This window comes from Oryx dammah, unplaced genomic scaffold (assembly GCF_014754425.2).
Source record: "Oryx dammah isolate SB20612 unplaced genomic scaffold, SCBI_Odam_1.1 HiC_scaffold_3, whole genome shotgun sequence".
NCBI classification, from domain to species: Eukaryota; Metazoa; Chordata; class Mammalia; order Artiodactyla; family Bovidae; genus Oryx; species Oryx dammah.
Genome location: NW_024070187.1, coordinates 15,390,086 through 15,415,960, shown reverse-complemented (window position 1 = coordinate 15,415,960; position 25,875 = coordinate 15,390,086). Strand labels below are relative to the sequence as shown.

The following is a 25,875-nucleotide window of genomic DNA, read 5'->3' as shown; positions in this document are numbered from 1 at the left end:
GGTGTTGGAGAAGACTCTTGAGAGTCCCTTGGACCGCAAGGAGATCCAGCCAGTCCATTCTGAAGGAGATCAGCCCTGGGATTTCTTTGGAAGGAATGATGCTAAAGCTGAAACTCCAGTACTTTGGCCACCTCATGCGAAGAGTTGACTCATTAGAAAAGACTCTGATGCTGGGAGGGATTGGGGGTAGGAGGAGAAGGGGACGACAGAGGATGAGATGGCTGGATGGCATCACCAACTCGATGGACGTGAGTCTGAGTGAACTCCGGGAGTTGGTGATGGACAGGGAGGCCTGGCGTGCTGCGATTCATGGGGTCGCAAAGAGTCGGACACGACTGAGCAACTGAACTGAACGGAACTGAACTGAAACACTTGGCATTTAAGCCAGTCATCCTTTGTTCCCTGGACTGACCTCAGCAGGACCCCTGAAATTCTATTTTTGTGTGTGTCTTTATGTGTATTTCTTCCTCTCTCCCTGCTTCCCTTCTCCTTTCCTTCCTCTCCTTCTTTCTTCTTTCTTCCTTTAACAAGGAAATGGCTTTTGAGAGCAAAATTCTAAAGAAGGATTACAACTGAGAGAGAAGAAATACTAGACTAATTTGCTTGTCCTACTCTCAGTTCAGTTCAGTCGCTCAGTCGTGTCCGACTCTTTGCAACCCCATGAATCGCAGCATGCCAGGCCTCCCTGTCCATCACCAACTCCCGGAGTTCACTCAGACTTGCATTCATCAAGTCAGTGATGCCATCCAGCCATCTCATCCTCTGTCGTCCCCTTCTCCTCCTGCCCCCAATCCCTCCCAGCATCAGTCTTTTCCAATGAGTCAACTCATCACACGAGGTGGCCAAAGTACTGGAGTTTCAGCTTCAGCATCATTCCTTCCAAAGAAATCCCAGGGCTGATCTCCTTCAGAATGGACTGGTTGGATCTCCTTGCAGTCCAAGGGACTCTCAAGAGTCTTCTCCAACACCACAGTTCAAACGCATCAATTCTTCGGCGCGTCTGTTGTGAAACATATCGAAACATTAGAATATATTGGCGGAAAAATAAATTACAATTAATAAATTGGTTTCAACGTTATTGTGTGAATGCAATTAAGGTTTGTAATAGAAGTAGCAAATATTTTATTCCTCTGGTTCAGTTCACTTACACCTGGGACCTTCTGTACATGGGTTTCAATAGTGTGGAGCTGGTATTAACAGTTGTTTCTGTCTTCCCAGGACCCCTTCTTACTCTTCATCTGAAAACAGAACCCACTGCTCTGCACAGACGTGGGCACAGCAGTTGATAACCTGAGCCAGGATCCCTTTTCTCACAGGATGACAGTGCAGTGAAGCAATTTAAAAAGTAGCGGGGCCGGGGGGCGGGGGGGCGCTCCTGATAGCTTTTCTGTGCTCACTCATTAGCTGTGTGACTTCAGACAGATCACTTAATCTCCTTGTGTTTCAATACTCTGATAATTAAAATCTGAGAAGTAACCTGCACATGGATGTTTATAGCAGCCTTATTCATAATTGCCAAAACTTGAAGCATTCAACTAAGTTAATCAATAGATAAACTGTGATACATCCAGACAAAGGGATATTAAAGCACTAAAAAGAAATGAGCAATGTAGACAGTAATATTGTGTTAACAAGTTCAATGATTATAAGAAACTAGATCTTAATTAGTCCTACCACAAAAAAGAAATAATTAGGAGATATGATAGAGCTGCTAACTGTTGGGACAGTGGCAGTTATATTACAATATATAAATGCATCAAATCAACATCTGAACACCTTAAATTTACAGAATGTTCTATGTGAAACATATTTCAATAAAAAATTAAAAAGAACAAAGAAAGGACATTGAACCATCTTAAATGTGTATTACTAAGTGAAAGAAGCCAATCGGAAAAGGCTACATACTATATAATTCCAACTGTATGACATTCTGAAAAAGGCAAAACTATGGAGAAGTAAAAGGATCTCTGGTGGCCAGGGGTTAGGGAGGAGTGAGTGTGAGAGGCAGTGATTAAGGGGGAGTTACAAAAAGCTTTGTGATGTCTAAGATGGAGAGTATCTGAGGAGGGACTGGCCTTTGTAAGGGGTGATCCCTTGACTGCAGTAGGAGGGGAGGGTGCAATGGCAGGCTCAGATGAAGTTCTGTAGGCTTTACAGAGGGAACATGAGCGTGTTCAGAGTAAGAGCTGACATGCAAGGCAGGTACACCAGGCAGGGCTTCCTAGGCAGGATGGGAATACATGTGAAGACAAGGAGGCCTGAACAGTGTTCCTTACTTGAGAAACACCCTCGGCATATCTGAAATAGAGGGTTGGGAGGTGGGCAGTGCTGGCGTTGGTAAGGGGAGGTGGGAGAAGCTGCTGAGAATCAGCTCATGGAAAGTGTACTTTGGAATGATTTCCCTTTGCAACAGAGAACAAATAGAGGTTTTAAAATCTTGACCTAGTTTGACTTTATGTACTTTTAGAAAAGTAGAGATCTTAACCTGGAATGGATTGGTGGGAGAGACTAGTTAGGAAGCCATTACAGTGACCTGGGGGAGATGGTGAGGATCTGAACTAGGGCAGTGGAAGTGGAGATGGAGAGGGGAGGATGGATCTGGGGGTGCTATGAAGGAGTACAGCCAGTAGGCCCTAGTGCCCATTCAGCTGTGACTACTGGTCTACCAGGTGACCTTATGGAATATTAACTGTTTGAGGTAACACTCAGGCCTCTAGTTCTCATGACTGGTAATTAGTGGTGTGAGTCCATCAAGGAGAAGATCAGGTCCATGGAGGAAGAAGAAAGAGCTCAGTTCAGGGGCTGCTGAGCTTGTGGTACCTGTGGGCTGTCTTGGTGAATATGTCTGGTGAGCCTGTCTGGGAGTGCGCCTCCAGAGGGAAACTTCTCGTTCCAGGGATGCCCAGCTGGGCCTGTTATTCTGTGATTCTGAACTTTATGCAAGTTTGCTTGTTTGGATTCAAATTAATAATTTCATGGTTATTCTGAGTAAAACAACATGAAAAAAAAATATTACTCCCAAAGTGTGATAATATGATATCAGGATCCTAAAACCATTACTACTTTATGATTCAGTCATTCTGCAGTCTACCCTAAAGGAAAAAAATCCTACCAAAGAGTTACCTGCAAAGATATTTTGAATCAGTTTAGTTGTAATGGTGAAAACAAAATGCCGTATACATAGAAAATAAACTAGGAAGTATATAACTGTGGTGTGTGCATGCTAAGTTGCTTCAGTGTGTCCGACACTTTGTGACCCTATGGACTGAAGCTCACCAGGCTCCTCTGTCCATGGGATTCTCCAGGCAAGAATGCTGGAGTGGGTCGCCATGCCCTCCTCCAGGGGAATCTTCCTGACCCAGGAATCGAACCTACCTCTCTTATGTCTCCTGCACTGGCAGGCAGGTTCTTTATCACTAGCGCCACCTGAGAAGTGAGACTCTAGATAGTGACCTTATTGGTGATTTTTATTTTCTTCTTTTTGAGAGTCTGTGATTTATAGATTTTCTAAAATGAGTGTGCATTATACTCTCTGACATGGAAAAAAATTTCTGTAAATGTATAAAATGTCCAACAATAGGTAAATAGTAAATTCTGCTATACCTGTAGGATATGTGGTTATAGAGCTATTTATTTTGTTTATGAAAAGTTTTCAATGAAGAAAATACTTATAAAACACTAATGATCAGCTCTGTGATTATATGAGGATATATATCTCTGGAAAGGCTGGCATAGGCTAGGGGTGGTGGGATTGTGGATGCTCATTTTCTCTATTTCCAAGTTTCCACCGTGATTTTATTATATTTCTTTTCATCTTTTTTTTTATTTTCTGGTTTCTGTAGGGCTTTTTGCTTCTTTCTTCTACTTTTCTTGAAAAAGTTTGTTATTTTTTTCCTTTTCTACCACTGAAGAAACTACAGGTTGTGTATGAATGGTTTCCTTTCAGTGTTTAACATACTCAGTTATAACTTTCCTAACAAAGTCTTGGTTTCTCGCTATTTTTGCCCTTCTTCTGATGTGATGAGGATCTTCACATGTTCTAAGAATCCACCAAAGATAGCATGCCACATCTTGTTTAGCTTTCCACTCATTTTAACACAGAAAAAAATGGTTTAAAATTTCTTACCGTAAGTAGTTTGTTTATTAACATATTTTACAGCTTTGGTTCTGTATTAGTTTCTTAGGGCTTCCATAACAGAGTTCCTCAGATTTTAAACAACATTCATTTTCTCACGATTCTGAAAGCCGGGATTCCAGGGTAAAAGTGTCTGCAGGGTTGGTTTCTTCTGAGGCTTTTCTCCTTGGCTTGCAAACGGCCACCTTCTCTCCGTGTCCCCACAGGGTCTTACTCTGCATGTGCGTGTCGGTGTCCAGAGCTCTCCTTGCAGAGACACCAGTGATGCTGGATCAGGGTCCACACTTATGACCTCATTTTAACTTAATTACCTCTTTCAAATACAGTCACACTCTGAGGTCCTGGGGGTTAAGACATCAACATATGAGTTTGGTAGGGAAGGGAGGACACATTTCAGCCCATAACTGTATTCTCCTGCCTGGGTTTAGTTCCCTTTTCTCTAGGAAGTTCTTTAGCAAAGATGTGTGGGAAAGAGACTATATACATCTCTGTACATCTGAAAATCTCTTCACTGCCTTCAACCTTAAGTAACCTTCCTAAAGATAATGTTTTAGATTGATCGTTATTTTCCCTTAGCTCCATGAGAATCTTTATACATCCATTTACCATGTATTTATTGAGTCCCTATATTGTGTCAGGCACTGTACTATTCCAGGTGCTGGGAATACACTAGTGAGCCAGGGAGTATTCAACTAGAGGGAGGAAAAAGCATTTGTGCAGTTGTGTGAACATAAGTTTTCATTTCTCTTGGGTAAACTGCTAGGAGTGGGAATGCCTGGGTCACATGGAAGTGTGTGTTTAATCTTATAAGAAACTGCTGGAAGTTTTCCAGAATGGATGTACCGAAGGGGATGACAGAGGATGAGATGGTTGGATGGCATCACTGACTCAATGGACATGAGTTTGAGTAAACTCCAGGAGTTGGTGATGGGTAGGGAAGCCTGGCGTGGTACAGTCCATAGGGTCGCAAAGAGTTGGACATGACTAAGCAACTGAACTGAACTGTACCATTTTATGTTCAATGTATGAGATTGATTGCTTTTAAAGTTTTAAAGTTTCTATATCATTCTGTTTTATACATGGGTGAAGTATTGTCTAATTCACTAATTCTCTTTTCTGTTGACTTTTTCTAGTCTAGAATTTATCTAGTTCATTAAACTGGGTTTGTTACATGTATATAGATTCTTTTCCATTTCTAGAAATCTTAGTTGATCCAACTTACTAATATTTGTTTTATTTCTACAAGTTTAATATCGTAATATCTCATTTGTTTTCTGGAAGCTAATTCTCCTGTTTATCTCTTTGAAGACTCTATAATTTGTGTTAAAGTCAGTTTCAGATGACTCTCTTTACTTTCCCTAAATGGAATTAATCTTCTTAATAAACTTGGTTCCTTTTTAGCATTTAATTTCTCATATAGTAAAATTCTGGGTTACAGACTCTAAGTACGAGTTTATTTTTCGTTCTGTCCTCACTGCTTTCTGACTAGTAATTTTATATTCCCTCCAACTAGGCTATTGTAGCCAGAGCTCAGAAATGGTTCTTAAGTTGCCATCTAAAGGTCCCTGACCAGGTTGCAGTGATACTGGATGTATCACGGATTAGGTCATCAGATCACTGGGAATCTTGACTCAGTCTTGTCATGGGCTACTTTAGTCTTTCCTACCCCAAAGAGTCAAACTCTCAGTTACTTCTGTTCTGGACAGAAGACAGTTTTTGGGAAAAAATAAAAATATGACTCTCATACAGTTATAAGAATGAATATGCATTAAAAAATTTATTCTACTCTTATGATATGAAGGAACCAGGCACATGTTTTATCCAGTTAAAAGGAAAAGTCAAAACATCACAAATTTATACGGAGGAAAGAATGTTAAGATGAACTGCCGGTAGAGATAAAACTGGTGTTTGGGATGGGGTGGGGAACTCATAGATTACTATCAGATTGGACAAAATTTGTATACCTACCAATTACCTACAGTTTACAAATAGTTCCAAAATGGCTTCAAACCAGCAAACAGGGTTGGCATGTGATAACTTGAAAAAGTGGGCCGTACATTCTTCACAATAGCCAAGGCAAGGAAACAACCTCATTGTCCATTGACAAGTGGATAAAGATGTGGTACATATATGCAGTGGAGCGCCACTCAGCCATTCCAGAGAAGACATACAGATGGCCAAGAGGCACAGGAAAAGGTGCTCAACATTGCTGATGATTAGAGAAATGCAAATCAAAACTACAATGAGATAGCACCTATTACTAGTCAGACTGGCCGTCATCAAAAAGCTGCAAACAGTAAATGCTGGAGAGGATGTGCAGAAAAGTCACTCCTACAGTGTTGGTGGGAATGGAAGTTGGTGCATCCACTATGGAGAACGGTGTGGAGGTTACTCAGAAGACTAAAAATAGAATTACCATATGATCCAGCAGTCCCACTTCTGGGAATATATCCAGACAAAACTATAATTCAAAACGGCACATGCACCCCTGTGTCCACAGCAGCAGTATTCACAATAGCCAAGACGTGGAAATGACCTAGATGCCCATCAGTCGATGAATGGATAAAGACAACGTGGCATAAATATATAATGGAAAATTCTCAGCCACAAATGAAATAATGCCATTTGCAGCAACGCGGCTACAACTAGAGATCACCATACTAAGCATAAGCAAGCCAGAAGGAGAAAGACAAATACCATGTGATATCATATGTGGAATCTAAAATATGACACAGATGAACCCATCTACAAAACAAAGTTCCCAGGTCACGCTAGTGGTAAAGAACCTGCCTGCTAATTGCAGGAGATGTAAGAGATGTGGGTTCAATCCCTGGGTCAGGAAGACCCCCTGGAGGAGGAAATGGCAACCCACTTCAGTATTCTTGCCTGGAAAATCCTATGGGCAGAGGAGCCTGGCAGGCTATAGTCTGTAGGGTCCCTAAGAGTCATACACGACTGAAGCAACTTAGCATGCAAAACAGACTCACAGAAGACAGACCGGTGGTTGCCAGTCGGGGGCAGCGGGGTTGGAGGAATGGAGTGGGGGGCTGGGGTTAGCAGATGTAAGCTTTTATATACAGAATGGATAAACAAGGTCCTACTGTATAGCATGGAGAACAGTATTAAATATCCTGTGATAAACCACAATGGAAAAGAGTATGGAAAAGAATATATAATATATATCTTATGTACATATATATATATATATATAACTGAATCACTTTGCTGTACAGCAGAAATTAACACATTGTAAATCAACTGCACTTCAATAAAAATATATTGCTTGAAAAAGAAATAAAAATAAAATCATTAATACTTCCCTCCCCAAGGCAAGTGTGGTATACACAGTGGATCATTTTCCACTGAAACCCTTTTCCTGCAGAATAGAGAACCTTAGTGGACTCCCTACTTGCTTGAGTCTTGCTTATCATATTGTTTTGCTCTTGGTGTTGCTACAAGGGGAACGTGTATTCTTTTTGAACATGGAGCAGAGGTGTTGCTTAAGTATTAATTTATACTGTCTTGAGTGGGAATTACATCTTGTTTTACTTAATAATAAAGATACATAATCTAAAATATGTTAAAACCCTGAAAGCAATCTGATCTTGTTAATTGGCCCAATGTGTGATCATAACACATTGCCTTTCCACTAACACCTGCCTCCCTTTTACTTTGAAACTCAAACAGATCTTTCTCATGTTAGTGCTGTTTTCCTTTTCTTACTAAAGCCCTGGCTCTTTTTCTTTTCTTTTTTTTCTACTAGCAAACTTGCCCTTTTCTTTCTCTTAGAACCCATTTCTTCCTGAAACTTCCTCTGCATGTCAGAGATCATGGCAGTTAGTGTATCTTGAAGCTGGCATTCCAACTTGGTTCTGATGGCAAAGCCATCACACTCAACCATCATGACCCTGCAGAAGGACTTAGAGCTGGGCACGAGGGAAAGACAGGGTCTGTTAGACAGAAGGGAATAAAGAAGGCATTTTAATATGTCAGTGGCACACAGCTCGTCTGGCTGAGGCCCAAGTTCCTGCTGAAAGAGAATAATAAGTGATGGAGCTGTAGAGGGGAGGGGGCCTGTACTGCTCAGGTGAGGCTCACAGACTGTACCTGACCCTTGCTTGATACTTTGTGTTGTTTAATCCTTACATTGACTCCACAAGACCCACAAGATATGGGTATCCCCACCTAAGGCTTCAGAGAACAAAAGCACAGTCCTATGACTTATCTGTGATCTCCTGCCATCATAGAATACCAGTCTTTTCAACTCACTGTGCTTTCTATCAGTACTTTATATAAGCTATTGAAGTCTTCAGGGTTTTAAGTGAAGTGGTTAGAATTGTATTTAGGAAAAAGATGCAATGAAAGAGAAGCCTGAGTTTTCTTTTGACCTGATACTGAATATCATTTGAAGGCAGTAGCCCTTGTCCAGCTCTAAAATTGGGATTTCAGAATGATTCTATGCTGAAATTTAGAAGTAGTGACCCAAAAGCCACAGAGGGTCTTCTAGAACCCAGCTACTCTGAAGTATGGTCTTCACACCTATAACTTGAGTATAACCCTGGGGCTTATTAAAAATGCAAATTCTCATCCACGCACCTATGGAAACCTTATCTTCGACAAAGGAGGCAAGATATACAATGGAGAAAAGACAATCTCTTTAACAGGTGGTGCTAGGAAAACTGGTCAGTCACTTGTAAAAGAATGAAACTAGAACACTTTCTAACATCACACACAAAAATAAACTCAAGGTGGATTAAAGATCTAAACGTAAGACCAGAAACTATAAAACTCCTAGAGGAAAACAGGCAAAACACTCTCTGACATACATCACAGCAGGATCCTCTATGACCCACCTCCCAGAATATTGGAAATAAAAGCAAAAATAAACAAATGGGACCTAATTAAACTTAAAAGCTTTTGCACAACAAAGGAAACTATAAGCAAGGTGAAAAGACAGTCTTCAGAATGGGAGAAAATAATAACAAACGAAGCAACTGACAAAGAATTCATCTCAAAAATATACAAGCAACTCCTGCAGCTCAGTTCCAGAAAAATAAACGACCCAGTCAAAAAATGGGCCAAAGAATTAAACAGACATTTCTCTAAAGAAGACATACAGATGGCTGACAAACACATGAAAAGATGCTTAACATCACTCATTATCAGAGAAATGCAAATCAAAACCACAATGAGGTACCATTTCACGCCAGTCAGAATGGCTGCTATCCAGAAGTCTACAAGCAATAAATGCTGGAGAGGGTGTGGAGAAAAGGGAACCCTCTTACATTGTTGGTGGGAATGCAAACTAGTACAGCCACTATGGAGAGCAGTGTGGAGATTCCTTAAAAAACTGGAAATAGAACTGCCTTATGACCCAGCAATCCCACTGCTGGGCATATACACCAAGGAAACCAGAATTGAGAGACATGTGTACCCTAATGTTCATCACAGCACAGGTAAAATTTCCTGTTTATAATAGCCAGGACATGGAAGCAACCTAGATGTCCATCAGCAGATGAATGGATAAGAAAGCTGTGGTACATATACACAGTGGAATATTACTCAGCCATTACAAAGAATACATTTGAATCAGTTCTAATGAGGTGGATGAGACTGGAGCCTATTGTACAGAGTGAAGTAAGCCAAAAAGAAAAACACCAATACAGTATGAAGTTGCTCAGTCGTGTCTGACTCTTTGCAACCCCATGGACTGTAGACTACCAGGCTTCTCTGTCCATGGAATTTTCCAGGCAAGAATACTGGAGTGGGTTGCCATTTCCTTCTCCAGGAGATCTTCCCGACCCAGGGATTGAACCCGGGTCTCCCACATTGTAGGCAGATGCTTTATCATCTGAGCCACCAGCGAAGTCCCAATACAGTATACTAACGCATATATATGGAATTTAGAAAGATGGTAACGATGACCCTGTATGCGAGACAGCAAAAGAGACACAGATGTATAGAACAGTCTTTTGGACTCTGTGGGAGAGGGAGAGGGTGGGATGATATGGGAGAATGGCACTGAAACATGTAAAATATATGTGAAATGGATCGCCAGTCCAGGTTTGATGAGACAGGGTACTTAGGGCTGGTGCACTGGGATGACCCAGAGGGATGGGATGGGGAGGGAGGTGGGAGGGGGGTTCAGGATGGGGAACACGTACACCCATGGCAGATTCATGTCAATGTATGGCAAAACCAATACAATATTGTCAAGTAATTAGCCTCCAATTAAATTTATATTAAAAAATGCAAAATCTCATACCCCTACCTCAGACTTACTAGATCAAAAATCTCTGGGAGTAGAGTCCGGGAAGCTGTGCTTTTAACAAACCCTGTTTATTTAGCAGTGGACAATATTATGGTGTCCAGATGATTATTAGGTATGCAGAAGCTTGAGAAAGCTTTGATATTTTCCCCTGGGCACTTTACCTGCTTTCAGCATTTCCTGGTTGTCTAATGACTACCTCTAAAATGATTTCTTGAATAGTGGTACAGAAACTTCATCGGCACATTAAACAATAAGTACTTTATGAGCAATGTATCATCATTGGCATCTAGGAACCTGACTTATAAACTGTCTTTAGCATTAAATTTAACTCTAGCATACAATTTAACTTGCACGTGGAGGTGGCAGGATATGGAAAGACACTTGGGAGGCTATACACCAAACCACTGTGAAAGAAGTTATTCGTGACACTTGTTAAGGAATGTGAGGTAGACTGTATTCAGGGGGACCGCCATGGGAAAAGTGGGGATTTGTATCCAAGGAGCAAAGTTGGGCACACGTTGGGGTGAGGTGGTGGATGGGAAATTACTAAGAGGATAGGGTAATTTTTTGCTAACTGACCTGGCAGGATTCTTGTTGCAGACAGACTAGGGTGATCAGATAATACCTGGGGAATGGTGGAGGGTGAGGAATTTGATCAGATACTGAGGGCCGTGTGTGGGGGGAGGGGGTGGCTAAGCTAACTTGACAATATTCTTGCTTAACTCCTGGAGGACATGCACAGGTTGGGATTTAGTCAGGCTCAGAGGATCCCAACTAAAGTTTGGTCTTCATCACCTCTACTGTGATTATCTTTGGGGAAAGTTGGGGGACTGTGAAAAAGTAAAGGGAGGGGCTTTAACTTTTATGACCTACATTTAGAAAACATTTTATAGGAGGGTAGTTGCTACCTTCCCCCACCTTTTATATTATACTCTTCTACATGGATAATCATTTATATCATTACAGGTTTTGTGCGTGAAACTGTGTAGAAACCTGAAAGTCTATCAATCAAATCTTTATAGTACACTGGTGCCATCTGATGGTAAGCTTTCTTATCACTTCTTTGATTTCCCCAGGCTAATTTTTCATCTTTCTAAATTAAGTGAGAAATGTGAGTTTTGAGCAAAACAGACTTTTCTTGTGTTGCCCCTTCCACTCTTCCCCCATCAGAGTTCAGTTTCTGCTTTCTCTGCTCTCATAAGATCTCTGATGTCTTTTGGCAAACTCCCATCCCAGTAATCAAAGGAGTTAGAGATGACTTGGAAATAGTTTCTGCCCTCAGTAAATTTTTACCTGGGAAGGCTCTAAGCAGATAATTATAACAAAGTGTGGTACACACTTAATAAAATGTTAATAAAATGGTGGGGGGAATATGTTAACTGGTATAATGAAGGTACTATGAGAGTGATACAAATTATTACAGGAATTCAGAGGGTTATGAATTCCATATTAGGTATTCCTTCTAGAATTTTGTTGTTCATAATGTTTAATAATAATTTTAAAGTTATTTTTAAAAGTAAATTTTATCCATCGTCTATTATCAACTTTTTTTTCTTAACAGAAATCACAATTAATTATAAACATGGCCTTCCCTTGATAACACTTACTTTGCCATCCAGAAAAGAGCGCTGTCAATTTGTAGTCAAGCCAATGTTATCAACAGTTGGTTCATTTCTTCAGGACCTACAAAATGAAGATAAAGGTATCAAAACAGCTGCCATCTTCACAGCAGGTATATATATATATTTCCAACTTTGTCTTTTTCTCTTCTTTTGAACCTTTGTTTTGTTTCTTTACTTTCTAAAAAGTTACTGTATAATAAATGGTTGGTCTTTACTGAGTCCTTCATTTTTGAACATGAGTTACATAAAAAATGAACTCTAATGGAGAAAAAGGAAATGTAATAAGTTTAATTCATGTTTTAGTTATTTATTTCATAAACTTAGCCCCCAAATTTTTCTCTGAGAAAATTTTAATGACATAGTAATTAGCATCTAGTTGTCTATAAGAAATGTGAATAATTAGAAAATGAAATGCAGGGTCCATGATTCATGAAATAGACAGTGAATAATACACAAATAGTTCTTTGATCTTTGCTGTAAAGCAATTATGGTTTTGAGTGTTTTTTGACAGAATTAATTCTCAGGAAACTAGTTTGATACCAGCAGAGGTAGTTAATTAGATAGACTTTTAAATAAATATAGGATATAGCTTTTATGTTTGTGTGATCTAAGGACATAAAAGCAGGCCCTACTGCCCCTAAAAGAGAATAAAGAATTCTTTACCCCAGCCCAATATACCAGGCTACTATAAATATAAACAAATGAATAAATTTACACTGTTATTTTATTGTAGTATTACATTCTTAGAATAAGCTTATTTAAAAGTTAATGATGACTGTTACAGTTTTGGAAAGGAAATTAATGTTCTTCTTCCCTGTCCAAGTTCAGAACCAATTAAGGGATAGATATACAAGTTGGAAGAGTAGAGATTAACAACTTATTTACTTAACAGACATTGAGCAGCTAACAGAAGTTGACCTGAAACAAATAGATTGCCAGATATTTCTCCAGCAAAGACGGGTTTAGTGCAGAGAGTGGAGTACTGCAGTTCAGTGTCTGCAGCCGCTCACACGAGCCATGTGTGAGGACTTGCGAGACAAGGAGAGGAGGATGCTTCTGTAGAAGGAAAGGAAGAGGGGAGAACAGTAGCAAACAGGGGGTCCCTGACTTTTCGTTGGCTGGGTCCTTGACAAAGAAGAGGCGCTCGTCTTCCCGCTGGGCTGTGCTGCCCTCACAGGGTGGGAGAGCTCCCTCTTCTGGTCTCCAGACTATTTAGTTGAGGTTCCTGTGTATTAATCCTATATGTCAGGCCTTGTTCTGGATGCTAGAGACAGCAAAGAACAATAGAGATTAAACTCTTGTTCTTGTGGAACTAACATTTTACAAGGAGAAAGAAACAAAATAAATTAAATATTTAATTTATAAATTATATAAATTTTAAATTTATATATTAGATAATAAAGTGTTACAGTGAAAAAGCAGAGTGATGGGGAGGTGGGAGTATGTGTGTTTGGGGGAGGTACTCACTAAGGTCACATTTGAGTGAAGACCTGGAAGAGATATGATAGGGATGGGAGAAGAGCTTTCCAGACAGAGACCCTCAGGTGGGAGCTAACTCCACCTTTAGCCATAAAGGGAGGGAGCTGGATACAGGTAGGAGGGGTAAGGCAGACCAGGGAAAACCTCCATGTAGGTTGTTGGAAGGACTTTGGATTCAACTGGAAGGGGAGTTTCTTCCTGGTAAAACCAAGGTCAGAGAAATGAGGATTTAGCCCTGTGGCCACATGGCCTAATACTTCATCCTTGAATGGACATATTCCTGCCAGTCTCAGGAACACTGAATCCCCAGGGCCTTCCCTATAGGGCAAGGCCTGCCTTCCTCAGAAGAGGCAGAATTCAGAAGGGCACCAAACACAGTGCTCGGCCTGGAGCGTGCACCAGAAAAACGCCAGAATTCTTAAGAGTACAGATGCTCTTTGGATTGAGTGAAAACACTTTCTTGGGGTTCATGTCAGTACTTGCCCAAGAATAGGTGAAAAATTCGTCACTGTATCATGAACTCCTTAGAAGTGTTTCCTATCCATCTCTAGCTGATCCTGTATTAGTATAAAGGAGAATGTAGTACTTCAACTGAGAAATTATACTCAGCTGATTTCTTTTTATTATACTATTTTAAGGAGCAGGTTTGAAGTCATTTAAATGTAAATTTTTAAATGACACTTGCAAATCAGATAAAGCGGATTTGGTGTGTTGCTGATCTTTTTTTTTTTTTTTAAGAGGCTCTGTGGGTGGAATTTGCCGGCATTTAATTTGGGCTTGAAAAGAGTGTTCTAAGCTTGTCACAGTTTTGCCCATAACGTGGGTGGAGTTATTTGGCAATTCCTGGGAAGATGATCTCACCCCAGCTGATGAACAGGAACCCAAACAGCCAAATTCTAGGAACAGACCCAGGTGCAGACTTGACTTGCCGCCTTCTGGAACAAAAGAACTGCTGAGAAGCAGACAGGAGGCAGGCATCCGGGTTCTTCCTGATTTTACTAGCAGCATTACTCTCACCGTGCGTATTAGTGTAGCTGAAACCTCTCTGGTTGAATGCAGCCAAGCACATGCCAGGCCAGGCGAAAGTATACGTCTTGGACTTCATATCAGGTAATTATGTGCAGACTATTCTGAAAGAATAATGATAGAGAAACCCCTCCCAGCACTTTTTTTTTTGCTTATTATTCAGTGAATTTGAATCTTGACCCCTGGGTTACATTAAACTTCAAAAATATAACAACAGCTAGGCTAGACAGGAAGCTGTGCAAAGCACACTGACTTTGCAATTTTCCTAGACTTTTTTTTTTCTGAAACGTTCCTAGGATATTTGAAATCACTATTGGAATCTCTCCTGCCTCTCTCCACCTCTTTAAACATGCCACACAAGTGCGTGTTTACCCTTCACAATTTTGCCTCTTTTCATCTTTCCTAAGCAGCCCTGTGTGGTGGTGGTTTGAAGTGGTTTAAACAATACAAATCACTCACCTTTAGTAATTAAAAGAAAAGTGTTAGTCACTCAGTCGCATCTGACTGTTTGTGACCCCCGGGACTGTAGCCCGCCAGGCTCCTCTGTCCATGGCATTCTCCGGGCAAGAATACTGGAATGTGTTGTATTTCCTTCTCCAGGTGATCTTCCCGACCCAGGAACTGACCCTGGGTCTCCCTCACTGCAGGCAGATTCTTTACTGTCTAAGCCACCAGGGAAAGTGAAAGTTGCTCAGTCGTGTCTGATTCTTTGTGACTCCATGGACTATATAGTCCGTTGAATTCTCCAGGCCAGAATCCTGGAGTGGGTAGCCTTTCCCTTCTCCCGGGGGTCTTCCCAACCCAGGGATCGAACCCAAGTCTTCCACATTGCAGGTGGATTCTTTACCAGCTGAGCCACAAAGGAAGTTCAAAAAAAAATAAGAGAAAGGTGGGCTCTTCTAAAATGTTACTACCTGCGTTCCTCCACCACGAAGTCAGGGGTTTGGCCATAAGCCACAGAGATGGACATTGACTGAGCTGAGGAGTGTGTCAGCAGGCTTTCTGATTGGAACTGACAGAAAACCAGGCTCAGAAGAGGGCAGGAGCTGCAGAAGGACGTGGGTGAAGAAGTTAGCCTGGGAATGGTTGACGGGCTCTGCTGCTGGCACCTGCCCCCCAGCCTCCGCCTCCACTGGCCTTGCTGTGATGCGTCCCTGCCTCCCAGCCCGGAATCTGTACATGACTGTCTGTAGGAACAGTCTCACCAGGAGTATCAGTCTGGACCCCTGCCCTGCTGACATAGAGTGGGTGATGGGGTGTCTGCTTGTTCGTCTTGGTCCAGTGTAACAGGCAGTATTGGGAGGATTATTCCCAGTGGGAACAGTATTGGGTATTGAGGAGCTTCTGCCCGCCCCAAAAGGCGAATGTCCACTACTGTATTATAAAGACCTGGATTAGTATTGTTCCATATGTTGAAAAATGGTTCTTATTATTCTAAAACAAGGACATATTTTTGCATTTTCAGATGGCACTGAAATTGCAGCTTCAACCTTGATGGAAATTTTGCTAATGAATGATTTTAAACTTGTTATTGATAAAATAACATATGATGTACAGTGCCCTAAGAAAGGTAAGAAGCACAGCTGTGAACTTATCTTAACATTTCCCTGTTGCTCTAGGCCTTTTTTGAGGGAGCAGGCTTATCCTGAGAATCTTTTTAATTAACCAAATGACCAAGGAGGCTTTGGAGAACCAGTAATTAAGCTTTTCTAGCAAGGGTAGAAATGATCGGTAGAAGTTGGGTGTCAGGGCTTCATGTAGCCTCACATACTCTTTTTAGACTTTTAAGACTTTGTTCTAGGATCTTGAATGCTTAATCTGACATTATTGGGTTAAGAAGTGGACCTGAAAATCATGAACTCAAGTGTATACTGTTGTACAGTTTTTAGCTCTTTTTTTTTTTTCTAAGTAGGCTTTACTTTATTTTTTAAAGGGCAGTTTCAAGTTCATAGCAAGATTGAGCAGATAGTACAGAGGTCCTGTATACTAATGTACCCATTCCCCACACACTCCCCTACTGTAAACACCAGAACGGAGCATTTCTTTTTAATCATGAACCTACATCGAAACATCATTATCACTCCAAGTCCATACTTTACATTATGGTTTGCTCTTGGTGTTTTATACTTTATGGGGGTTTTAAGGCTATATTTTATTACTGAACTATAGTTGATTTACATTGTTTCAGAGTTCTACAGAGTGATTCAGTTATATACGTGTGTGTGTGTGTTTGTGTGTGTGTGTATGAATGAGTTTCTTTTCCATTATAGATTATTACAAGATATTGAATGTAGTTCCCTGTGCTATACAGTACTTGCTGTTTGTTTTATTGTTGTTTTTCAGTCCCTAAGTTGTGTCCAACTCTTTGAGACACCATGAACTGCAGCATGCCAGGCTTCCCTGACCTTCACTATCTCACAGATAGGATGAGATGGCTGCATGGCATCACTGACTCAATGGACATAAGTTTGAGCAAATCCTGGCAGATAGTGTTTATTTTGTATGTAGTAGTATGTATATGTCAATTCCAGATTTCCAGGTTATCTCCCGCTTGTTTTATGGGTTTTGATAAATGTATAATGACATGGATTCACCTTTCCATTGTCATTTCACACAGAATAGCTCCACTGCCCCCAAATCCTCTGTGCTCTCCTCCTTCATCTCTACCTAACCCCTAACCTCTGGCAGCCACTAATCTTTTTAGTGTCTCCATAGTTTTGCCTTTCCAGAATGTTGTATCATTGAAATGGTACAACGCATAACTTTTTTTCAGACTGGCTTCTTTCACTGAGTAGTATGCAGGTAAGTTTTCTTGTCTTTTCATGGCTTTGCAGTTCATTTCTTGTGAGCGCTATTATTCCATTGCCTGGATGTATCATAGGTTATGTATCTGTTCACCTACTGAGGGACATCTTGGAGGTTTCCAAGTCTTGGCCATTACAAATAAAATGGCTATAAATGTGTTTGCAGGTTTTTATGTGGACGTGATTTTTCCGTTTGTTTGGGTAAATGCCAAGGAGCATGATTGCCCATATAATGCATATATTTCGTTGTGTAGGAAACGGGTAAACTTTCTTCCAAACAAGCTGCACCATTTTGCATTCCCATCAGCGGTGAATGAGAGCTACTGTTGCTCCATATCTTGGCCAGCATGTAGTGTTGCCAGTGCCTTGGATTTTGGCCTTTCTTAAAGCTGTGAAGTAGCAGCAGTTCACTGCTTCAGTCTGCACTTGCCTGGTAACATATTTCACATGTTTACTTACCATCTATATATCTTGTTTGGTGTGGTGTCTCTTCAAGCCTTTGACCCGCTTTTTAAGCATGTTGTTAATTTTTAAGGTTTCTTTGTATATTTGGGGTAACAGTTCATTATCAGATCTCTATTGTGCAGGTATTTCTCCCACTGTTTTTCATTTGGTTGTCATTGTCTTTTGCAGAGGAGAGGTTCTGTTTTAATGAAGCTGAGTTTATCAGTTATCTTATGTGGACTGTGCTTTGGGTGTTGTATCTAAAAGTCATCGCCAAACCTGTTCTTGCATGTTGCCTACTTTTCCCATCACAGGCCTTACCATATTAATCATATCTGTCTTAATTTCCTGGTCTGATAATTCCAAAATCCCTACCATATCAGATCCTGATGTTTGCCTTATAGATGGTTTTTTTCTTGCCTTTTACCTGCTTTGTAATTTTTTGTTGAAAGCTGGACATGATGTTATTGAAAATAGAAGCTGAAGCAAGTAGGTCTCTATCGTGAGGTACTACGTGAGTCTGATCAGGAATTCAGCTGTTTGCTATAGCTGTAGGTATCAGAGGCTTCAGTTTCTTCTAGGATCCCTGTTTTTCTCTCCCCTGTTATGTTCAAGTTTCTCCAGAAATTCTTATTTGAATAGAGTCTGTGTCTTGCACAGAACTGGAGTCCTGTTAATGTAATGTTAAGGTATTGGGGTGGAGAAGCAGTGTATAATCTTACGATTAAATCTCAGGGTTTTTACTGGGCCAGGATTACTGTGCTGTGACCTTCAGAAGAGTTTATCTTTTTTTTTCTCTTTCCAATATGAGACAAGAAGGTTAGAGGGGCCTGGAGTTGGCTAATTGCCCTTCCTCCAGGCCAAATTAGGCTCTGGTAAAGCACAGTGATGGAGAAGGCAGTGGCACCCCACTCCAGTACTCTTGCCTGGAAAATCCCATGGACGGAGGAGCCTGGTAGGCTTCAGTCCATGGGGTCGCGAAGAGTCAGATACGACTGAGCGACTTCACTTTGACTTTTCCCTTTCATGCATTGGAGAAGGAAATGGCAACCCACTCCAGTGTTCTTGCCTGGAGAATCCCAGGGACGGGGGAGCCTGGTGGGCTGCCGTCTATGGGGTCGCACAGAGTTGGACACGACTGAAGTGACTTAGCAGCAGCAGCAGCAGCATAGCACAGTGCATCCTTGAACAGCACAGGTGAGAACTGTGTGGGTCCACTGACATGCAGGTCTGTTTCAGTGAGCACTGCAGTACTACTAACCATTATATTGCAGCCAAATACAGGCAAGAATGCCAAGGGGGTGGAGAGGGGTGGGACGAGGTGATTTAGATAAAATAAAAAACAGTGAAGAACTACAAAAACAATTGGAAAGCAAGTAATAAAATGGAGATAAGTACATACTTATCGATAATTACTTTAAATGTCAATGGACTGACTGCTCCAATCAAAAGACATAGGGCAGCTGATTGGATTAAAAAAGACAAGAACCTTTTATATGTGGCCTACAAGAGACTCACTTGAGAGCTAAAGACATACAGACTGAAAGTAAGGGATGGAAAAAGATGTTTCATGCAAATGGAAAATGAGTGAAAGACCTCAGTAGACATTTTTCCAAAGAAGACATACAGATGGCCAGCCGGCACATGAACAGATGCTCAGCATCACTAATTATCAGAGAAATGCAGATCCAGACAATGCAATATCACTTCACACCTGTTAAGAGTGACTGTCACCAAACAGTCTACAAATAACAAATGTTGGCAAGGACGCAGAGAAAGGGAACCCTTGTGCACTGTTGGTAGGAATATAAATCAGTGCAGGCATTTGGAAAACGGTGTGGAGGTCCCTCAAAAAGCCAAAAATAGGACTCGCACTAGCATATGGCCCAGCGATTCCACGCCGGGTATGTATATGGAGACAAATGAAAGCGCTAACTGGAAAAGATACATGCGCCCCAGTGTTCATAGCTGTACTGGTTACAATAGCCAAGATATGAAGCATCCCAAGTGTCCACCAACAGATGTGTGTGTGTATATAGGAATACTGCTGTATACACTCAGACCTCAGTAGACATTTTGGAATGTCTACTCAGCCATAAAAAAGAATGAATATTGCTCAGCCATTAAAAAAAAATGAATGAAATTCTCCATCTGCTGCAACATGGAATGGACCTAGAGAGTATTATGCTTAGTCAGACAAAGACACATACTATATGATATCGTTTATATGTGAAATCTAAAAAATTAAGCAAATTAATGTATATGGCAAAACAGAAGCAGACTCACAAATATAGAAAACAAACTAGTGGGAGCCAGTGGGGAGAAAGAAAGGGGGAGAGGCAAGATAGGGGTAGGGGATTAAGAAATACAAACTACTATGTATAAAATAAGCAAGAATACAGCACAGAAGGTTATAGCCATTATTTTCTAATAACTTTTAATGGAGTATAATATGTAAAAATACAGAATCACTATGCTGTACACCTGAAGCTAATATTATGTCAACTATATATATGTCGGTTTAAAAAAAAAAAGGAAATGCTAACAAAAATGGGAGTAAGTCATAAGGACACAGGAGCCAGCTGGAGGGTCTCCCACTAACCATATCTGGTACAATTTGAACACCATTGGCTCCCATGCTTGTGACTTGCCTGCCCCTTTTTATTTTAAACGTTTTCTTTCTTTCTCACGTAACTAGATGATTCAGGCTGATCTTATACTCCAGCACCGATACCAGCCTTTTCTCTGAAAATACCTCCAAGAAAAATATTTCTAAAAATTTTAAAAAGAAAAAACTTAAATAATTTTAAAAATCAGAAATGTGATTCCCCTCAGGTCTATATCTTCTTGAAAATAACTTACACTTGAATTGCTTTTCAAATGTATATTGTACTGTTGTTTACATGTTTGTACACCAGCTTCCCTCCCTAGTGGACCCGAAAATGATTTTGGATAGAGAGTTCAGGGTTAAGAAGGATCTTAGGTTAACTCAGATATAAAAGTGAACCCATAAACTGATGTGTTATAAACTCAGGTGAGGTATTTACCTGGGTTCTGGTAGATGGATACTCCTTTTTCCTGTTATTACTCTTCCTTTAAAAAAAAAAAACAACAGTGCTGGTCATACTACAAAAGAAAAAAGACAAAAACATAATGAATTTTAAACCTACTGCCTGGTTATTATTATTCCAGAAAGAGGAATCACCTGAGATGGGAATAAAGGCCGATATCAAAAGCCCCCCAAGGAGTGGGGAGGGCCCAGCCAGCCAGCCATGGGGGCGCAGATTTGGTTCCCTGAGGAAAAGATGTGGTGACTGCCTTACATTTCCTTTGTGTCTTACTTTTCTCAGAAAAACTGAGCAGCGAGCAGGCTACTGAGATGGAAAACATGAAATCGTTGGTTTACAGACTGTTCACCGCCTTGCATTTAGAAGAGTTTCAGAAGAAGAGAGAGCACCATCTGCTGGAGAAAATTGACCACCTGAAGGGCCAGCTGCAGCCCCTTGAACAGGTTTGGAAGCGTCTCGATTGAGTCTGTTTGTAAATAATCATCCTTTAGTCACAAAAGTCGTGTCTGACTCTTTAGCGACCCAATGGACTGTAGCCCGCCAGGCTTCTCTGCCCATATGATTTTAATACCCAATATTGGTATAACTGAATCTTCCCTGGTGGCTGACGGTAAAGCGTCTGCCTACAATGCGGGAGACCCAGGTTCAGTCCCTGGGTCGGGAAGATCTCCTGGAGAAGGAAATGGCAACCCACTCCAGTATTCTTGCCTGGAAAATCCCATGGACGGAGGAGCCTGGTGGGCTACAGTCCATAGGGTCACAGGGTCGGACACGACTGAGAGACTTCACTCACTCATTCATTGGTATAACTACTCCATGTGAGCGTTTTACTGAATGCTTCACATAGGTTTATTTTCTCCTTTAATCCTCGCAGTGAACCTGTGAGTTCGGTATTATCGGCCTCATTCTTTGCATGAGGAAACTAAGACAGCAAAGGTACATAGCTACTATGTGGAAGAGAACTTGAGCTCTGGCAGTCTGACTCCAGGCTGCCATCTTCAACTCCGTGCTGTGTCTTGTCTGTGGATGGGCCAGTGTCTCAGTGACTGAGTGTAAGATTAACTGCAATGCACTAGCTGGAGCATTACCTTTTTTTTTTTTTTTTTTAAAGACAACAGGCCTTCCACTCCCACTCTGCTCAACTGAATTGCAACTGGAAAGTTAGCAATGGCTTCCTAACATCTGAAGTTAATCAGTGGTGGAAGGAAAACAAAACCACAAACTTCTCTAGGGAGGAGGGGCAGGAGTCTGTTTTAAAGGAAAAATTCATTTTTTAAAACTTCTGTTCCTATTTGTGATTTTTTTTTAATGGGTAAGTATATCTTTGTGTATGAATAAAGAATTTCTGGAGATAGAAAAAATGTTTTTTGTTTTTTTCATTGAAGTATAGTTGATTTACAGTATTGTGTTCTCTTGTACAGCAAAGAGATTCACACATTCTTTTTTATATTTTCTATTATAGTTTGTCACAGGACATAGAGCTATGAAGGGATAGGCTACCCACTCCAGTATTCTTGGGCTTCCCTTGTGGCTCAGCTGGTAAAGAATCCACCTGCAATGCGGGAGACCTGGGTTCAGTCCCTGGGTTGGGAAGATCCCCTGGAGAAGGGAAAGACTACCTACTCCAGTGTTCTGGGCTGGAGAATTCCATGGACTGTATAGTCCATGGGGTTACAGAGACTCAGACATGATTGAGAGACTTTCACAGGATATTGAATATAGTCCCCTGTTCTATACAGTAGTGCCTTGTTGTTGAAAGAAACTTTTGATAGTAATTAGCTCTAAGGATATGTAGGGGATGCCAGAGAGAGGGACTTTGTTTTTGGATTGTGTACCCACATTTTCAGGCTTCCCTGGAAGCTCAGGCAGTAAAGAATCTGCCTACAATGTGGGAGACTTGGGTATGATCCCTGGGTTGGGAAGATATCCTGGAGGGGAGGGTATGGCAACCTACTCCAGTATTCTTGCCTGGAGAATCCCCATGGACAGAGGAGCTGGCAGGCTACAGTCCATGGGGTCGCAGAGTCAGACACAACTGAGCAACTAAGGACACCCACATTTTCATTTTTTCTTTACTTAAAGTTGGGAATACATTTCACTTGTGTTAAGATTTTAAAAATCTAAAAAAATGGCTAATGGAAAGTTTTCCTCCTACTGTCCTCCCAGTACCATATTCCTGAACTGTGAATCATTTCAGAGTTTATCTGTGTACAAATGCAAATATATGATTTTGTTCCCTTTTCCAGTAAAGAGTATATATGCTGTTGTACACTAGTCTCACCCTTTTTCACTGACGGTATATCCAGGAAAGATCTCCATATTATACCTAGAGAGCCTTCTCACTAAAGCTACATGATAGCTTCATGAAAAATTGATAGTTTTTGGTTTTTTACCCTTAAGAATGAACCTATAATGAATCATGTGTGTGCAAGTATTACCTGTAGGATACACAGAAGTGAAATTGCTGGGTCAAAGAAAGTAGACAAAATTTTAGCTTGGTTTTAGAAGGTGACTTCTGAGCTTTTCATTGTATACCCTTCTGTTTATTTTTTCCATGACCAGGTATTACCGTTATAATTTAAAAAATGGTTGACTAATGAATTGATTTGGAAATAAGTGATCACTCATGAACGTACGGTTTATAAATTCTGATTTTTCACAAATCTTGCCTCTTTAATGCAGATGTGTATTACTTTCATTCCTTTGCTTTTTTTTAAGTTGGTGCAGTGTAAACAACTGACAGTCATTTGGTTTTCCCTCAGATGAAAGCTAGAATCAAAGCTCGCTCAGAAGCCAAAATCAGTGGCCTCCTGTGGGCTGGATTAGCGATGCTGTCTGTTCAGGGCGGAGCAATGGCCTGGCTCACCTGGTGGGTGTACTCCTGGGATATCATGGAACCGGTTACATACTTCATCACATTTGCAAATTCCATGGTCTTTTTTGCGTACTTTATAGTCACTCGACAGGTAAGTAGTTTGTTTAGAAAATGGTTAAGTTATAACGTCTTTTGTAAATAATTCCTCACTCAAGTAATGAGCAAAAAAATCCTTCTTACTTACTGAATTACTGCTACCCGGGTTCTTTTCAGCTGTTAAATTTTGTTGTTTTTCCAGAGGATGGAGATTTATATTAGCACCGAGAAAGTGTGTATAACCTCTATAGAGAAATACAGTGCAACTTAAACTCCTCCTTTGAGATACACACATCAAATTTGTGTACTCTGTGCCCTGTTTATAAATGAATTTATATTTCAGACCACCCAGTAACTTTAGCTTTGTGATTGTTTTGCCAAAAATGTCCATTTTCCATTTCCTCCTTTCTATCCCTGCGTGTGATTTCTCTTCCCTGCTTGCTCGCTTTTGAAAGGAACAGCTGATCTCGAGTGAGATTAAATGTTTCACTTGCGTTGCCTGATGCTGGCTCTGATGGCTACAAATATGATGGCAAATATTTTACTGACATGCCTTCCTCTGCTTTGTTGTTGCTGAGACAAGTGTCTTTCTTGCTGAGGTATTGTGTTCATTTAAAGCATGTTCTGTTTTGCTCTGCTTTTTTTTTTAGGATTATACTTACTCAGCTGTAAAGAGTAGGCAGTTTCTTCACTTCTTCCATAAGAGATCAAAGCAGCAGCATTTTGATGTGGTACAGTACAACAAGCTAAAAGATGACCTTGCTAAGGTACCTCATTGCAAATATGACATCGTACAGCCGGTCTTATTTGGGAGCCAGAATGTAGGGTCAGGGAAGCATACTCGGTGGCTCACTCACACAGGCTAAATCTTGGTCCTGCATAGGCTTCTCTGTATTTTGGTTTGTTCAGTGAAACAGCTGACATGTCCTGATACTAATTTCCTACAGTGTTTTTTCTTGTCATCTGTATTCTACATGGGGATAGCTTTAAATGTAAATAGGAAAAGTCTTAAATGACTCTGAGATAATAAAATAATAGTTTTCAATAGAAATCTATTTCTAAGTGAAGATGTGTTTTTAAAGAAAGAAGTCCAATATCAAGCTCAATTGCAAATTTTGAACCCATTAAGAATATAAGACTTTTAGGAAGGTGAGCACTCTGATAAAACAATTTTAAACTCTCTAAATACTTTCCAGGTTTCTTTTTCTTAAAAACAGAATCCATATGGCATTCCTCCTTTCATTTTTTCCTTCTTTCAGATGAGAAAAGAGAGGTGTATACCCTGTTGGAAAGTGGGGAAACTAGGCTATGAAGCCAAAAGTTTGGCTCTGGAGCCATACTCTGGAGCACTTCCATATAATTTGATTTCTAGGCAGCTATTATCTCTGGCCTCTCAGCAGACCCATTAGCTTTTTAAATTTTTCTTAGCAATTTTATAACAAAGTTTTAGAAAAAAAGTCTTCTACTGTTCAATATATGATCATTTAATAGCCAGTGATCAATCATATCTTTTGTTACCTGTATCTTCTAAACTACCCATCCCTCAAATTTTAAAAAAAGGAAAGATATAACAGGAATTTATAGCCCAAAAATTGGAGATAAAGAGGCTTTAAAAATACATTTACATTCCATATAATCATTACTTAGGAAAAATGTAATGATGCTTTTGGGGGTACTTACATTTAAATGATCCAATCCTAGAAGGCTAAAGAATGTTCTCCTAACTAGTTTCCAGCACTGGGCATTGAAGATTTAGATTTTTAAGGTTATAAAGTTGAGAAAAAGGGGAAGCCTAATAGGTCAGATTAATGGAGTTTTTGTTGTTGCTCTTGCTATTGTTTTTCATAAGCTAGAAAAACCCCTTTGTAAAAGGGAAAACAAACATAATAAGAATATATGTGTGTATATATATATATTATATAAACCATATACTATAAACTCATACTATAAAACTCTTTTACAAAAGAATCTACATAAATTGAAATATTGTGGGCAGTTGCCACTTGTCATTTAGATCTCTGTGTTGGCCTCAGGAGATTGTTAGAGTTATGAACTTCCTTGGAACAGTAATCTGATGTGCTCGTGGTTCTCTCTGATCAGTGCCCCCTCCTCTTC

At 40.4% G+C, this 25,875-nt stretch overlaps 1 protein-coding gene and 1 long non-coding RNA gene across 4 annotated transcripts in view; one reads left to right on the top strand and one right to left on the bottom strand.

Annotated features, from left to right (window-relative positions):
- LOC120861731 overlaps positions 1 to 25,875 on the bottom strand; it is a 75,591-nt gene that overhangs the window by 46,621 nt on the left and 3,095 nt on the right. For both annotated transcript variants that reach the window (XR_005720593.1, XR_005720594.1), the window contains exons 2-3: positions 20,829 to 20,874; positions 12,014 to 12,089 (exon numbers count right to left, since the gene is read on the bottom strand). This is a non-coding gene — a long non-coding RNA (uncharacterized LOC120861731). The remainder of the gene's footprint in view (positions 1 to 12,013; positions 12,090 to 20,828; positions 20,875 to 25,875) is intronic.
- MCUB (mitochondrial calcium uniporter dominant negative subunit beta) overlaps positions 1 to 25,875 on the top strand; it is a 103,226-nt gene that overhangs the window by 77,124 nt on the left and 227 nt on the right. Inside the window, exons 2-7 of one of the 2 annotated variants that reach the window (XM_040237474.1) lie at positions 11,373 to 11,448; positions 11,968 to 12,138; positions 15,999 to 16,103; positions 21,132 to 21,292; positions 23,612 to 23,815; positions 24,411 to 24,527. In XM_040237474.1, coding sequence (XP_040093408.1) covers positions 11,373 to 11,448; positions 11,968 to 12,138; positions 15,999 to 16,103; positions 21,132 to 21,292; positions 23,612 to 23,815; positions 24,411 to 24,527 — 834 coding nt within the window. The remainder of the gene's footprint in view (positions 1 to 11,372; positions 11,449 to 11,967; positions 12,139 to 15,998; positions 16,104 to 21,131; positions 21,293 to 23,611; positions 23,816 to 24,410; positions 24,528 to 25,875) is intronic. The other variant, XM_040237475.1, reaches the window with a different exon arrangement.